The sequence below is a fragment of the Haliaeetus albicilla genome, chromosome 1 (assembly GCF_947461875.1).
Source record: "Haliaeetus albicilla chromosome 1, bHalAlb1.1, whole genome shotgun sequence".
In the NCBI taxonomy this organism is placed as follows: Eukaryota; Metazoa; Chordata; class Aves; order Accipitriformes; family Accipitridae; genus Haliaeetus; species Haliaeetus albicilla.
In genome coordinates, this window is record NC_091483.1 from 58,025,366 (window position 1) to 58,040,843 (window position 15,478).

The window sequence follows — 15,478 nt, forward strand, 5'->3', positions numbered from 1 at the left end:
CAGTTGGTTTTTACTGCAAGCTTAGCACAAATAAATTGGGAATATTTATGCTCTCTTTAAATTATCTAATTACAGAAATGTTAACTGTTATTAAATGAACAAATGTGGTGTTCCCTAAAGGTAAATTTGTAGCTAAGTTGTACAGATTCAGTAAAAGGGGGAAAAAAAAGTCTAGCTTATTTGAATAGTGCTCAAGGTTGGATGACTGTAAAACAGTTGAATACAGGCACTTTAAGAGGTTTCTCAAAAATACTTTCTTTAGGACTGAAAATAGTTACGAAACTTCTTTAAAGGAACTTAACATTTGGAAAATGACAGTTTTTCATCATAGCGGTGGCATTATTGACTCATACTGTACTATATATATGATTACGCAAAGAAAAATCATTTAAAAACTGATACTGTTTTCTTACTCTTAGATTAATGTGATGCTTGCTAGTTTTATTTCTTTTCAGTTCAATTTATTTATACTCAGTTCATTCACAATGAAATCCATGTCAATGAGTCTCATTATTTTTTTTTTTTCTTTTTGAGATAAATGGCTTCCAATTTAGTTAGTCCACATACTTGGCCTGTGTGGCTGTCATATCTAAACAGTTCTTTGTAATTAAGTGTTACTGTTTTCTAAAAAAGAGAACTCTAGAGTTCTGCAGTGTGGGTCTCATCCTTAGCATTTGGCAGTGACATAAAGGAACTGTAAAACCCTAGCTCTGGCCATCACAGGAGTCCCTTAGATAAGCGCTGTGCAAAGTGATAAGGCTGCCTTCTGAGACCTCCACCAAACTCTTACCTACAGTGCAAAGTAGGAGATTCTTGTTATTGGCAGGGTCCCTGTGTGTTCTTTGGAAGTCTCTGATAACACCGTAATCACAAACAGCAGCTTCCATAAGTGCCGTTATGGCATGGACCACTCCTCAGAGTAGCCTAAGACTTGTGGGGACAAGCTTCCCTTATTCTGTTTGGGGTTTTTTTGTTTGTTTGTTTGTTTATTGTATCTTTGGGGTTAAAACCTCATTTTTCTTTCCTGTCACTGCAGTAACTAACTTCTGCTTCAGAGACCTTTTCCGTGGATCATGAGCTACCTTATTGGCCTGGACTGCCTTGACATCATCTCAGAACTAAGCTCTGACATGAAGAGATAATAATACTGTTGTTAGAGAAAATCAGCTGTTGTGCTCAGGTGAAACAGACTAAATCAGAACTGTCAGAACAATGCACACAGGTATCATTTCCAAGAGTTGGTCGACGGTCACACAGAATAATTGACACTACAGTCTGTAAATTACTACAAAATAAAAATTGTAGGTGTTTTAACATCTGTAAGACAACATGCTACCTGCATAGAGAAAGGAATTTGATTAAAAAGGAGCTATTTTTGTGGCCTTCTTCCAAACCTGTGCAGGTTCTTCTGCTCTTCATGGCTGACAAAAGATAAGCAGGCATGCTTAGAATCTTTTTAAAATAGATTTTTGTGCCTATTATTGCTATTGCAAAGAACACCTGCAGTTCACCGTAAGCATAGGAAATAGAGGAGTTCTAAAGTGGTATGTGTACCAGTAAGTCTTGCTCGTGGCATGGAGGTTCTGGCCCTCCTAAATGATTTAGGCAATCTCTACATCTGTTTTCACCACCAGTAACCTGAATTCAGAATCATACCTGGGCTTCAGACAACTGGTGCTGTGGAAATAGCATCAGTATCACGTATTCTGCAGTTGCAAAACACATGGGGAATCTTTGAGTGGTGTAGTCTACATCTAGCTTTATTAAATACAGTAATTAACTGTGGTTGTTTTAGCTATATATAACTACACAGTTAATATATGCATCCATTAAAAATTATGAAATGGAATAATTCAAAGCGTTTTATTTCTTTTGAGAGACTCTGGGAGAGTGGAATTGTTGGCAGTTCTTACTAGGATTCTCCTGAAGATTGAAACATTAATGCTTTTCCTCCGTGTATTGGTGGAGTTCAGTGAACAATATAAGGTCATTGAGAAAAGGTAGAAATTTGAGGTGCCGTGGTGCTGTCTACCAACAACCGTAGGTAATAACTAGTTCTTTATATTAGTGGAGATAAATGCCTATATGAAAACTAGGTGAAGCTGCACTTGGGCAAGATGAGATTACTTTAATATCTTCATCAGTGAGAGAGACAGTGGGATCGAGTGCACCCTCAGCAAATTTGCAGATGGCACCAAGCTGAGTGGTGCGGTTGACGCGCCTGAGGGATGGGATACCATCCAGAGGGACCTGGACAAGCTTGAGAAGTGGGCTCGTGTGAAACTCATGAGGTTCAACAAGGCCAAGTGCAAGCTCCTGCACACAGGTTGGGGCAACCCCTGGTATCAGTACAGGCTGGGGGATGAAGAGATTGAGAGCAGCCCTGTGGAGAAGGGCTTGGGGGTACTAGTGGATGAAAAGCTGGACATGAGCTGGCAATGTGAGTTTGCAGCCCAGAAGGCCAACCATATCCTGGGCTGCATCGAAAGAAGTGTGGCTAGCAGGTCGAGGGAGGTGATTCTGCCCCTTTACTCTGCTCTGGTGAGACCCCACCTGGAGTACTGCATCCAGCTCTGGGGTCCTCAACACAGGAAAGACGTGGACCTGTTGGAGTGGGTCCAGAGAAAGGCCACAAAAACGATCAGGGGGATGGAGCACCTCTCCTATGAAGACAGGCTGAGAGAGTTGGGGTTGTTCAGCCTGGAGAAGAGAAGGCTCCAGGGATACCTTTTAGCAGCCTTTCAGTACTTAAAGGGGACTTATAAGAAAGATGGGGACAAACTTTTTAGCAGGGCCTGATGCAATAGGACAAGGGGTAATGGTTTTAAACTAAAAGAGGGTAGATTCAGACTAGATATAAAGAAGAAATTTTTTACAATGAGGGTGATGAAACACTGGAACTGGCTGCCCAGAGAGGTGGTAGATGCCCCATCCCTGGAAGCATTCAAGGTCAGGTTGGCTGGGGCTCTGAGCAACCTGATCTAGTTGAAGATGTCCCTGCTTATTGCAGGGCGGTTGGACTAGATGACCTTCAAAGGTCCCTTCCAACCCAAACTACTCAATGATTCTATGACTTTCATATGAAGAGGGAAAGTATTTAGAAATTCCATAGTAGTCATCAGATGGTCTGCTGAAACCATCTGTTTTTGTAATGCCTTGTAATATATCCTTAGGTGTTTCTACTCATGGACTGTAGGACTATATAGCATTGTACCAGATGTAGTGCTCATTATAATTACTTGTGTCTGGTTGTTTTTTTTCTGACAGGTCTGTTTTGCAGGCTCTGTTGAGATCCCAGTACATCACAACTGGAAAAAAACTGTCTAGTTCTAGCGCAGGCTTGGCCACCTGAGCGTTATCAGCAGGTTCGAGCAGGTCGTTCCAATTCCCTTCTGTGCTCTGACTCCTCAGAAGGACAGTCTGATGGGTCAGGTTCCCAGTGCTCATTCTGTTATTCAAGGTCTATCATGGCTTTATGACAAATAACTGAAGGCACCTTCTTTTTCAAAATGATACCCTCTTTGAACAGTGCTGCATTCTTCAGGAATATGAGCTGGCAGACTTACTCATACAAGACGTTCTTGGCTCCAGCACCAACTTCAAAGCTTTTGAATGCTGTACTTTGAGAATTAAAAAGGAATTTTTAATGATTAAGGAAAGTGAATTAAAATCCTTCTGGTGATATGAGTGAGGGGTTTTTTTCCCTCCCTTTCTTTCCATATTATAGTGTATCTGTATTTACCCTTGTCCATTTCTTGTAATGAAAATGAGACTGTTTTAAGGAATGAAAGCTGAAACTCCTAAACTACCTACCTAAAGGAAAAATTGAATATATGGAAAATATTTGGACAGTGTTTACTCTTTAGAATTTACTGTTGTTGTTTTACTAATTTAGAAACTTTATTATCAAAACTGCTTTAGGAAGAATCACCGCGAATATGGTGGTTTGGAACAGTTGCTTCTTCCAAACTTATTCTTGGAAGCAAAATACGGTCTTCAGTGGGTCTCTTGTGGGAGAACACTCAAGTTTGTTGTTTAGGGGCTTTGTTTCTTTGTTTCATTGGTTATTTATTTATTTGGGCTTTGTTGTTGTTGAAGACGTTATTTTTGCTGGCAAAACTGAAAACATGTATTCTATGCAAAATACACATTTTGCTATGAGATTTTTTTTTCAGGTACAGCTTGTACCCTGGGAAGTAACTACCCAGTCTCCATATTCTCAGAATTCAGGGAAACTTTGTTTCCAATTTTGTCTTGCCTTGTCCCACTCTCGCATATAATTATACTTCCATTCATTAATTTTGAACAGATTAAAGGAAATCCTGAACCAAAACCTCAGTTATTTACTGGGTGACTCTGAATGAAATTTGTGGTGTTTTGTGCTCATCCATCAATAATTTCCAGTAATTTCTGACTTAAAACTTTAAAAAAGTCAGATGCTTTTCTGTCAGTGGGGGCATGTAAGAATCTATGTCATAGAATCTGTTTGATAGTTCAGCTGTGGTTAAATACGACCTCATCTCTGGTTAAATATCAGCAGTATTGTAAGCCACAGCAGAGGAAGAAAAGTTTTAGAATATATTAATTCTTCTTTCTGAATGTCAGGTTTTACTAGTACAGCATCACAGTTCCTGTCTGAAATGTGATAATTGCTGTTTTACTCTTGCTAGATATAAGACTTCAAAATTATTACTAAGAGGCACTTCAGAATTTGTTGTGACCTTAAATTGTTGTGGCCTTTAGACTAAAAAGTGATGCTACTTTTAATTTTAAGCCCTGGAATAATGCTTTTCTGATAGCTTAAGTGTGATGAACAAGAAGTGAGTTAGGTATCGGTTTAATACCTGTAACACAGCAAAAACTACACTTTTTTTTTGTTTTTAAAGGCGAGTAGAATGATTGCTTCATTTGAAGTTCTTACTCTCATTCTTCGCGCTGTTTTTTCATAATGAAATTTTGTAACAGCTGATGCTTTGCTATTGTCTGTTCATGTGTTGTGGTTTTTTTATCCTTCCTGTCTGGATTCTGTACTTCAGGGTTTTTTTTTTTTTTTCTTCGTCAACTTTCTGAACGTTTGGGTCAGCATTCTTCTGTTGTCTTGGAACCTTCTGATAGATTGCAGAAGGGCAACCAACTCTTTTTCATTTTTGCTGTGTCTTAAATGCATCTTTTCAAACACACCTTTGTCAAAAAAAGCTACTTTCACCAAGAGATGATCTGGTGAAATTTCCCTTCCGTTCTTAAGTATAGGTATGCTTTTATTGTTCCTGTAATTACTTGCAGGCAATATTTTTGTGACAGGCCAGCCTCTGGTTATTTAATAGGCTGAGTTCATACGAATTGGTTTGATGCCAATGGATCCTTGCTCTTCTGGAGGAAGAATTACAGCACTTAATGTAGACCTGCTGCACTGATATGCGAGACCTTTTCTTAGGTTAGTCAGCAGTTAAGCTCTAGCTTATAGTTGTGGTTTTTAAAATTTCATAAAGTTGTAGCCTGTAAGAGTCGGGGGGTGATGTAATGCAGTTAGGCTCAGGTTTGCAAATGTAGTTTGATAGATGTCCTACTTCATATCTGAAAGTGAACAGTTGAAATCTTAGACGTGATTTCCTGTAAGGTGCCACATTGCATCAGGGATTGTAATAGTGGGACAAATCCGCAGTCTTGACTTCTGTCCTCTTGGTTGTAGATTGGTAGGCATTTCAAATGAATGTATAAAACACCTCAGCTTTTAACATCCTTCCTTGTTGAAAAGCTTATCCCTTTTTAATTTTAGTTCCTGACGTTATTTTGGGCCATTTGAGTACCAACCAGTTGTTGTCAAATTCTTTACTCACCTTATGTAAGTAAAATAAATTGAAGATTTCCTTGCGGGTCTTGTTTGAAAGAATGAATATAATTAAATAAAGCTTTTGATGATTTAATCTGTTTATGCTAGATGAGTGTGGGTGAGACATGGCAGAAATTGGAAATGCTTTATGATAGTTTTCTGAAGATGCAGAATACAAACAAACCCTGGGAACATGAGAGATAATTTTTAGTTGCAATTCTAGTAAATGCATCATGTGGGGAAACTCCCAGTCACACTCAAAGTGATACTTACGAACGTGCAGTCCTATATCTGACAAATTAGCGGAAAATTTCACTTACAAACCATAATATATAGACTTAAAAAAACAAAACAAAAAAAACTGTTGCAGGATAGGTCTGCCCAGCACATAGGCCAGAGTGATATAGCGTCCCTTGAAGACATTTGGCATGCTGAGAGCCCAGAAGCAGTGCCTGAGCTTTGACTTGCCTTGCAGCTGTGTAGCAAAGAGTTCTCTTTGACCTCAGGCAGCTCTAAAAATCAGCAGCTACCTGGCAAGAAGAGTCTGCCCAATTTCTGGCTAGGCATTGGGCATGTATTAGCTAAGCAGGATGGATGCATAGCTGCAGAGGAGCTGAAAATCAGGTTTGCTGACTCTTGGCTGAAGTTCTTGGGTGGGTAATCCAAGCAAAATATAATGGTATTGTTGCAAAGGGTGGTACATGGATATTTAAAGAAACGGCATTGTGGGAGGGTAGGATGTAGAAGCTCTGTATCAAATGTTGTATTGGAATTCCATGTCTTTTTTTTCTTTTTTTTTGTTTTTTTAACATTCTTATTGATAATCTTACATGTAAGTAGAGCATTTCAAAGAACGTTTTATGTCTCTTGTTGCTTGGAAAACATTTTAGTCATTTAAGTTAAGCACGTTTACCATTTGAGACAACATAATAACTTCAGTAATGTATAAGCTTTTAGTTATTTTATGTATATACACATGTAGACAAACACGGAAGAAAAATTGTATCTCCTTGATACTGAGTTTTGTGTATTAGTCTAGTCTGTGAGCTCTAAGTGAATGTATTCTAAAGTTTAGGCAGGGAGGTGATGGGACATGTGTAACCTTTAAAGCTTTCAGGGTAGTATAATGCACCTAGGGCAGGAGAGCTGGTTTTACTGAAGCTGCAGAGTAGAGAGGGCTATGTGTGAGGCTCAGAACTTAACTCCTAAGATTGCTTTTCAAGGGAAAATTGAGAAATGTGAATTCAAGGTAGTAGGAAGTGAGGCAGTGAATGTTTATGAAGCTTCTCAGCACCTTTTTGCTGTCATTTTAATTAGAGGAGAACAAATAAATGCCATAATACTGATAAATGAAAATAAATGTCTATGGTAGTGTGTTTAACAAACAGGTAATATATAGTGTTTAATGCCTGCTAACATTTGCTTTAACTCTATCACTGTCAGTATTCAAGGCTTATACTGGCATGAGTTTTAAAGTTAATGCTTTAATTTTAAAGTAGTACATTCCACAGATATGCAAACTCTTTCCTTATTTCCTGAACTTAGGCTATTTTCACACAATAGTTTCCAGCTTTTCCATCCAAGTGTTCTCACAGGAGTCATATTTCATGTTTGCTCCTTCATCGAGCAACTGGAAAGTAAATGTCCTATACCTGGAATGAAGGTGTGCTCACCATGTGATGGATTTGGGCTCAGTCAGGTATAAACATGTGATTGGATGTGCACCTGCAGCTTGGCTGAAAACCTAGTCATCTTGAAGATGTGCCTATATCCAGTTGTGTTATAGGGATACATGTTTATGGAGTTGTGAGCTGGAGGTCGTGCATAGCCAGTTGTGCAATGGTTGTCACTCCAAGGAGAGGTAATGACAAGAATAGGAAATGGCATGCTTAGTCTACCATGCATGCCTGTGTGATTCCTTGAGTCGAGGACTATTGTGTGAACACTTGTTCAGGTGGGCCCAGTCTGTTAGGATGGCTGCCCTTCTTCTGAAGGGTCTTCTTGAGATATATACTGAAATTTGAATAGAGGTGTGTTGGATATGTACCTTTCATTGGGGGAGTTGGAAGGAAGGAAATAAAGACATTGCAGTGGATGAATGTAGTAGTGGGGATTTCCTGTGTAGTAATGGAATCTGTGAATTCTGAATGGGAAATAGCATGAAATTACAAGTTTCTGCTGAGTCTTTGCACAATGTGTGGAGACTTGACCTTGCAAGGTAGTGTCTGAAATACGTGTTCTGGAGATATAGGTGAGAAGCTATGTCATGGGGAGTGGACTGGAGGATGACTTGGATTTTGCATAACCTGTTTGTAAGAATTTATAGAACATGCTAGAAATAAGCTTTAAGTTTTCATATACAGCCTTAATTACCCTTGACATGCATATACTTTATGATGAATTCAATTGCATTCTAACATAATTTTTTTCTATGTCTCTTTCTCATTTGGCATACAGAATGAACAGTGCTTATTTAACAAGCAGCTATACACACACAGATTGTTGTTACTGTTTAAAACTTTTTAGTGTTTGATTTATGCCATACCCTTATTTACTTTACAAGCTCCAACCTGAATAGATTGCTTAGGCCTGTTGGTCATCATTGTAATGGCTGAGTGATTGACAAAACATTAGTGAAAAGTTTTAAGAGAGAAGAATACATTGGTATCCCCTTTTACAGATGAAAGTTATGATGCAGGTTGGTACAAGATTCCTCACAGCTTATAGAGGAATATATGAGAAGCTCAGCTTTCACTGACTAGTGGAGGCAGGTGCTGAGAATGTCCGTCTAGTAATACCGTTTCAAGTTAAGCCCACACAAAATGAAGAATATACTGATATCACTTCTCTGGGAATAATCTGGGTAGTGTCATGCAGAAAACTTGTAGCAGCTGAAGGAATGGTATTGCATTAACCAACAAATACTTAGTGGTCTTGCTTTCCAAGGATCACCTCCTCCCAGCTCAAGATTATTGGTCCATCTCGGTGAGCAAGAAATCAAGTGAAGGTGGCAGTGGAGCTGCACGGATGAACAAGGAGCCCCTGACAAAACTCAAATGTAAAAAGGGAACATAAAAGAGCTGGAAGTGAGGACAAGTGACTGGAGAGGAGTACAGAGGGATGGGGTTAGCAAAATGAAAGCCCACCTGGGGTTTAATCTGATGAGGGATTTGTAGAAACCCTTCTTCTCCTCCAAATGTAACAGCAGGAAGATGACTGTGGAAAATGTGGGCATGATGCCGAATGGGGAGGGGAACCTGGAGACAAAGGACACAGAAGTGGGTGCAGTACTTGGAGTCTTCTCCACTTTGGTCTCTACTGATAAGATCAGCCTTCAGGAACCACGGGTTCCTGATGCCAGTGGGAAGGTCTGGAGCAAGAAAGGCTTACCTCAGTGGAAGAGGACCGGGTTAAGGAACGCTTAAACAAACTGGGAATACGTGAGTCTGGGGGATCTAATCAGATGCATTCATGAGCGCAGAGGCAGCTGGCCAGTCTCACTGTTAGGCCACTCTTGGTTATCTTTGAAAGGCCATGGTGGTCTGGGGGGTGGTCCTGAGGACTGGAAGAATATAATTGATCTCACTGTAGGGTAGTTTACATCAGTTTCCTGTGTTTGCTTAGTTTTAATGGTGACAATGAATTTTCTATGAGTATTTCTCAGAACAGGTGATTTGTGCAAACAAATAGAGTTAGTAATTTTGATTTAAGGTAGCTATACTACACACATGCTCTTTGTATTTAATGTCATTGTTTAGACATCCTCTTGGTAAACTGTTTTAGTACCATTGAGACTAATGGTTAAATTTTCATGAAATTTTTATGAGAAATCTAGCTATTTGTGTGTTCTTTTGCAAACTCCTAATTGTTACACTGCTGTAGGGGGGTGTGTGTGTTTAAAAGAAGCACAAAGGGGAAAGTGTGTTATGTGTATATGGGGCAGATATAGTGCAGGAAAACAGACTTAGTATAAAATGAATTGTATAAAGGTTGTAGTAAATATCCCTTTAAATATTTGACTTTCCTGTAAATTCAGCAATGACCAATGTTAACTTTTACATGCAAAACTTGAAACTGATCTCCTGAATGATCTCAGTACAATATAGAGATCTTCTGAGCATGTAATGCTTATTTGTCAGATAACTACATTTTCTGTTGCATGTTGCCCAGAATTAACTGATACTACTGGTATATTCTTGAACTTCTTACTTTTTTCGTATGGTAGTGTTCATTTATTTCTCTTGGTGTCTTTCTTTTAAAATATTTGCCTCACTACTGGAAGTAATTTCCAGAATTTTGCAGGTTTTTATATCAAGATCACTCAGCTGAGGGAGCTGGGAAAATTAACCTTTGTTTTGTTGTGATCTGTGTTTTTTTGCTGTTGGTGTTTTGTATGCTCACTTCTGGGTTCAAATGCGTCAACAGACGATAGTTCATATTGCCATGAAGTGGCACAAGCTATTTAAGTGTACTCATGAATTTAGCAGATTTTACAGTTATTATTCATTATCAGTTTTACAAAGCATATTGACTAGATACCTTTTATCCTCATATCTAATCAAAACTATTTAAAAGGCTGAAACTTTTTTGGTTTTAAATGAACAATACTTGTTATTGTGAGAAGTGCAAATGCATTTTCACATTCATAATAGATGTCTTTTTTTGTCATGAAGTGCCTTGAATCTTGCGCATATAAATCTATTTATGTGGAAAATCATGCGGTGTTTTTACAGGCTATGAGAAGACAGATGATGTTTCAGAGAAAACTTCTCTAGCTGATCAAGAGGAACTGAGAACTATATTCATCAATCAGCCCCAGCTAACCAAATTCTGCAATAATCATGTCAGGTATTAACTAGTGGTGATGTTAATACATACTGAATTTCAGAATGTTGCATGGCAAAAATGAAGGAAAGACTCTGTTTATTCCACTTCTGCCATTTCCTCTGACCATTAGTTACAGTCTCAGACTCTGGAGTAGGGAATGAAGCTGACCAACGAGAGCAGCAGAGCTGTTTCATTTACAAACCTGATCTTCCAAATTTTTAAGAACAGGGTGAGAAAGGTCTGGATGGTGAAAGGGTTGCCTTTACAGTTGCACCATCAGCATATCCCTGGAGCATGTATTTGTTCTTCAGCTTTCAGTTCAGTTGAAATTCAGTTCATCTATCGTCTTTGAACATATTTCTGGCATCTGGTAGCTGGATGCCAATGTAGATGTACTTCTCTTGAGCATGGCATTGTTTGTGCTTTGGAAACTCTGTCTTTTTCAGTCAACCAGCTACAAAGATGCTGTGGTTGCTTATGAAACTAGTTTTGAATTTTGAGTTCAGGCTCTAGGACTCTGATGATTTACGGTGTGGGCTTTTTGTTAGCTTTTATTGAGTTTTAAGTAATACACTGTATACTCATAAATAATGTATATTTAGATCTGAAAACATCCTCAGTTCTGTTGCTAAAATTCAAAGTAAATGAATGGCAAAGATAGCCCTGTCCCAAGTAGGTGTGTTTTTCTGAAGGTACCTTTGATATATCCAGAAATCTTACAGGCATTGAGAATAACATGTAGGAGTTTTCATGGACTTGAGATTACTTTGTAATGGTTTTTGTTTGTGTACGTAACTTGCCTTTTCTGTCCTTCCCTTTGTTTCCTCACAGTGCTGAGGTTTTTGCAGGATATATTCATTCCACCTTTAAATTGACTGATTTATGCAAAGTTAAATTAAATATTACTAACTTTAAAAGGGGTTAAAATATGGTTCCGAGTCTTTAGCTTCTAAGTTTTTGGCATGATTATTTTCACTGTTACTGTTTCAGGACCTTAGATGGTAGCAGTCTGTTCTAAACAAATTTAAGGCTGACAAAGAGCTGGCTGTTCAAACATTTCATGATGATGGCTTAGCAGAGATCATTACACAAGGATGAACTGTATTCTGTTCTTCCAGCCTAGCAAAACTACACTCAATAGCCAACATTTATCACTTTTTAAAAAAAAAAAAGTGACCTTTCCATTCAGTGAAGGGTATAGCTTTTTTATCTTTTAATAGAATTTTATAATTTTCATCATTTCTTAAATGCACCATTTAAATTAAGTTGATCCTGTTGTTGGTGTATCGTGCAAACTCATAGCCAGTGCAGAAGCTCCGCAGCTCCTCAGTCCTGATTTAGCACCCTCCTCGTTATGCTTATTACATGTCCTTCCCCAGGAATTTTGTCTGCGCTGGAGCCACTGTGCAGTGTTACCTGCCCAGCGTACGCCATGGCTTGCAGGGCAGGGTACTCTTCTGGGCCCAAGAGCTGCAGGCCTGGGGCCTGCCTCACCTGCTCCCTCAGTGGTGGTGGTGTAACTGCTTGCCTGCTACCTTCTCCTTATTTTTTTTCCTCTCCTCATCGCCTGTAACTGCGTGGCAGTAGGGCTTGGCTGGTTCCTACAGAGCAGGCAGAGGTGACAAGGGAACTTCTTGCCTCAACGTGGAAGCTGGTGACAGTTTCTGTGGGTGGCGGGCGCTTCCCTGGGTTAGCTGGTTCATGGATGCCTGCCCAACTGTCTCCGTAGAAGTCTTCCAGTTTCTCTTTTAGCCCAAACAAATCTGTTTGCTAGCACAGAAATCACAAAGGTTCTATTTGAAAACTTGTGTAACTGAGAGGGAAGGAATATATTTGAAGAGTTTTTTTGTACTGTAATAATAGCACGTGTTTTTGTCTCTTTCTCTCAGCACTGCAAAGTACAACATAATCACATTCCTGCCAAGGTTCCTTTATTCCCAGTTCAGAAGAGCTGCTAATGCATTTTTTCTTTTTATTGCGTTGCTTCAGGTAAGATCAACAATAAGATGCTAATGTTTGAAACTTGTTGAGAAAGCATTTATACCGTAGGCAGTGTTTTTCAGAGATACTGAGGTTGGTGTACTGTTCTTTCTGAGCTTGTTAGCCTCGCAGAATAGCTGAATTGGGTAAATGTACCTTTAAATGTTTGGGTTTGTGGGGTTTTTTACGCCTTGGAGATAACATGATACACAGGTTTTTCTGTAAAATAGGTTAAGTGTAGCTGAAATACTGTCAGGTGAAAAAGACTGCTGTGGCAGGAAAATCCTGTTTAAAAATATCTGGCATACACAGAAAAATGTTACCTGTGGTTGGCATTTCTCATAATGGAGGGTACTGCCTAAAAACCTGAACCTTATGAACTTCAATCCTGTAGTCTGTTTTGAGGGGTAGGAATTGCAGCTGAGAAGTGATTATTTATTCTTGGAGTGTAGCTGATAAGGATTGAAGCTGAGCCTAGATGAAGAAAAACAGCAGGGGAGTCCGGTACTATAGCAGCTATCTTGCATATCCCAGCTAGTTAGCTGTGCTGGTTAGGAAGAAAACGCACAGTCTTTTTGATACCACCACTGTAGCTTCATTCAGTATGTTTGTAAAGGGCTATCCCTGACCCAGCTTACTGAGACTTTTTTGAAGAAGTACGTAATGTTTTGCAGATATATCAGAATATTTTAATTTTGCAGTAGTTGATAGTTTTTGCATACTATTCTATGAATGCAGTAGCTGATGATGAATGAAAATTGAACTGTGGGCAGGTACAGTGATTAATTACCATTGGCTAGTTCTGTATTCTTAACCATATATGATAAGACCACTCTAGTGCATGTTTTAGAATGTGTTGATTTGTCTGTTGTAGAGATTATTGTGTTAGGAATTGACATACCAAACGAAAATTACTAAAATAATGGCACATATACTACCATGTCTACTTTTTCCGCCCTCACTTCAGATGTTTCAGCAAATGAAAGTTGATTCGTCTGTACTTATTTAGATTTCTTTGCTTTCACTATAAGTGCTTGGAGCGGTTTCTTAGGATATATCTGCATAGGTAGCTTACGCTGTTTTGTAGGGATAAAAAAATCTGAAGTTCAGAGTTTCATTAGGTCATCTGCCTGCAAACCTCTGGCTTCTAAATAAACAGCCTTTTGACCCCATCTGGCATCTTGGACTAGTCCAGTGGTCCAGCAGCACTTCTTGTGGTGCCACTGTGCACATCAAGCTAGTGACACAGAATGTGAGGTTTCAGAAGCTGTTTGAGGCTTGGCATAACTGGGTGAGAGCCTGGCAGGTGAGTGTTTGGGGTAGAGGAAGTAGAATGTTAGGGCTTACAAGTCCACCATCTTCTGTCAGGCTGTCAGTGAGACCACAGTGGCAGGAGTAAGAAATATGGGGTAGTGGAACCAGGGTACAGGCCAGTGCCCCTTTTGCTTTCATATTTTGCCTGGAAAATAATGTGTAATTGGAATGGGGGAGTTTGAGCATACATGTAGGGAGGAATGAAAGGGTAAGAGTAGCTGGTGAAGTCATAGATCCCTTTCCCTTGTAGCCAACACATAGGCGCTTGCCCAACAGTAGCTTTCTGCCTGGTTTCCATGTAGTTGCTTGAAAAATGTGGTCTAGAGTAACCTGGAAAATAGATGTGAATTGGTCTTACTCCAAGAAACATAGCATACATACATATAACATCCTGTTTTCTTTCAGATGCACGTGGTGATAGCAAAAAGAAATGTATGTAATTCTTAAGCAGCATTGGCTGTTTTTCAAAATGTTTTATGATGAATTGAGGATGTCTGCTAACCACACTGATGCATCACTTATTAGTGTACTCTTTTCTTGCAAAGATCTCATTGTAGTCATATGGGCTGCATTGCCTATTAAAAATCTATTAAGGCAGCAATCCTCTCGCCTATCAATGTTGCCGTTAACAACTCTAGTCAATATAAAGATAATTGTGGGTAGTCATCCATGTATATTGCATAAGCAGCTGCATTTTCTCAGCATTTACTTTACATATACATACACTTGCATCATCTATGCCCATACCTGCTTAGCAAAAATGGGTTTCTTACAATAGTCTGGCAGAAAGCAGCTATTTGAAATTTGTCAATTAATAACTAGTATGATACAAAATATCTCTTAGAGATTAAAACTGTAAGGAAGTAAAAATACTTTGGACTTGTGTCCGCGCTAACAAAAATCTAAACTGAGAAAATTAATTGTATTTTATAAATATGTATTTTAATTTAATTTGAAACACAGGAAAGGAAGGTGAATATTCTCCAGACACTAAAATCTCTGAAAGTAACTCCACTGACTGCTATGCGATTTAAAATGCAAATGTCGTTTTATTGTATCAGCTTCTTTTGTATTGAAGACAATAACACTTTCTGGGAAATAATCAGCACTATGTCTAAAAAGTGAATCCAGTTGCCTTGTCTGTATTTGCACAGAAAGTACTGCTTCTTGTAGTAAAAATATCTTTCAAACAGCAATGGAAACAAATTTTTTTCTCTTTCTCTTTTTTTAATAGCAAATACCAGACGTATCACCAACAGGCCGTTACACAACATTGGTCCCTCTCTTATTTATTTTAGCTGTAGCTGCAGTGAAGGAGATAATAGAGGATATTGTAAGTATTTAATAGCAATATTTTGTAAATAGCTTTCAAATTTTTCATAGATTATATTACAAAAATTTTGTTTAATAATTGTGTTGAACCATTCTTGCCTTGTGATACTTCTGAAAGCTTCTAAAGCTACTTACTTCTTTAGAATACGGTGTTGTGATTTGAAAGTGTGTTTACTATATATACAAGTGATAATA

The 15,478-nt window shown here is 38.7% G+C and overlaps 1 protein-coding gene across 8 annotated transcripts in view; it reads left to right on the forward strand.

The window, feature by feature from the left end:
• The window catches only part of ATP8A1 (ATPase phospholipid transporting 8A1), a 129,070-nt gene that overhangs the window by 1,669 nt on the left and 111,923 nt on the right, over positions 1 to 15,478 (forward strand). For 5 of the 8 annotated variants that reach the window (XM_069790928.1, XM_069790937.1, XM_069790944.1 and 2 more), the window contains exons 2-4: positions 10,564 to 10,678; positions 12,547 to 12,646; positions 15,186 to 15,284. In XM_069790928.1, coding sequence (XP_069647029.1) covers positions 10,564 to 10,678; positions 12,547 to 12,646; positions 15,186 to 15,284 — 314 coding nt within the window. Of the gene's footprint in view, positions 1 to 10,563; positions 10,679 to 12,546; positions 12,647 to 15,185; positions 15,285 to 15,478 lie in introns of those variants that run through there. The other 3 variants (XM_069790960.1, XM_069790970.1, XM_069790987.1) reach the window with 1 other exon arrangement.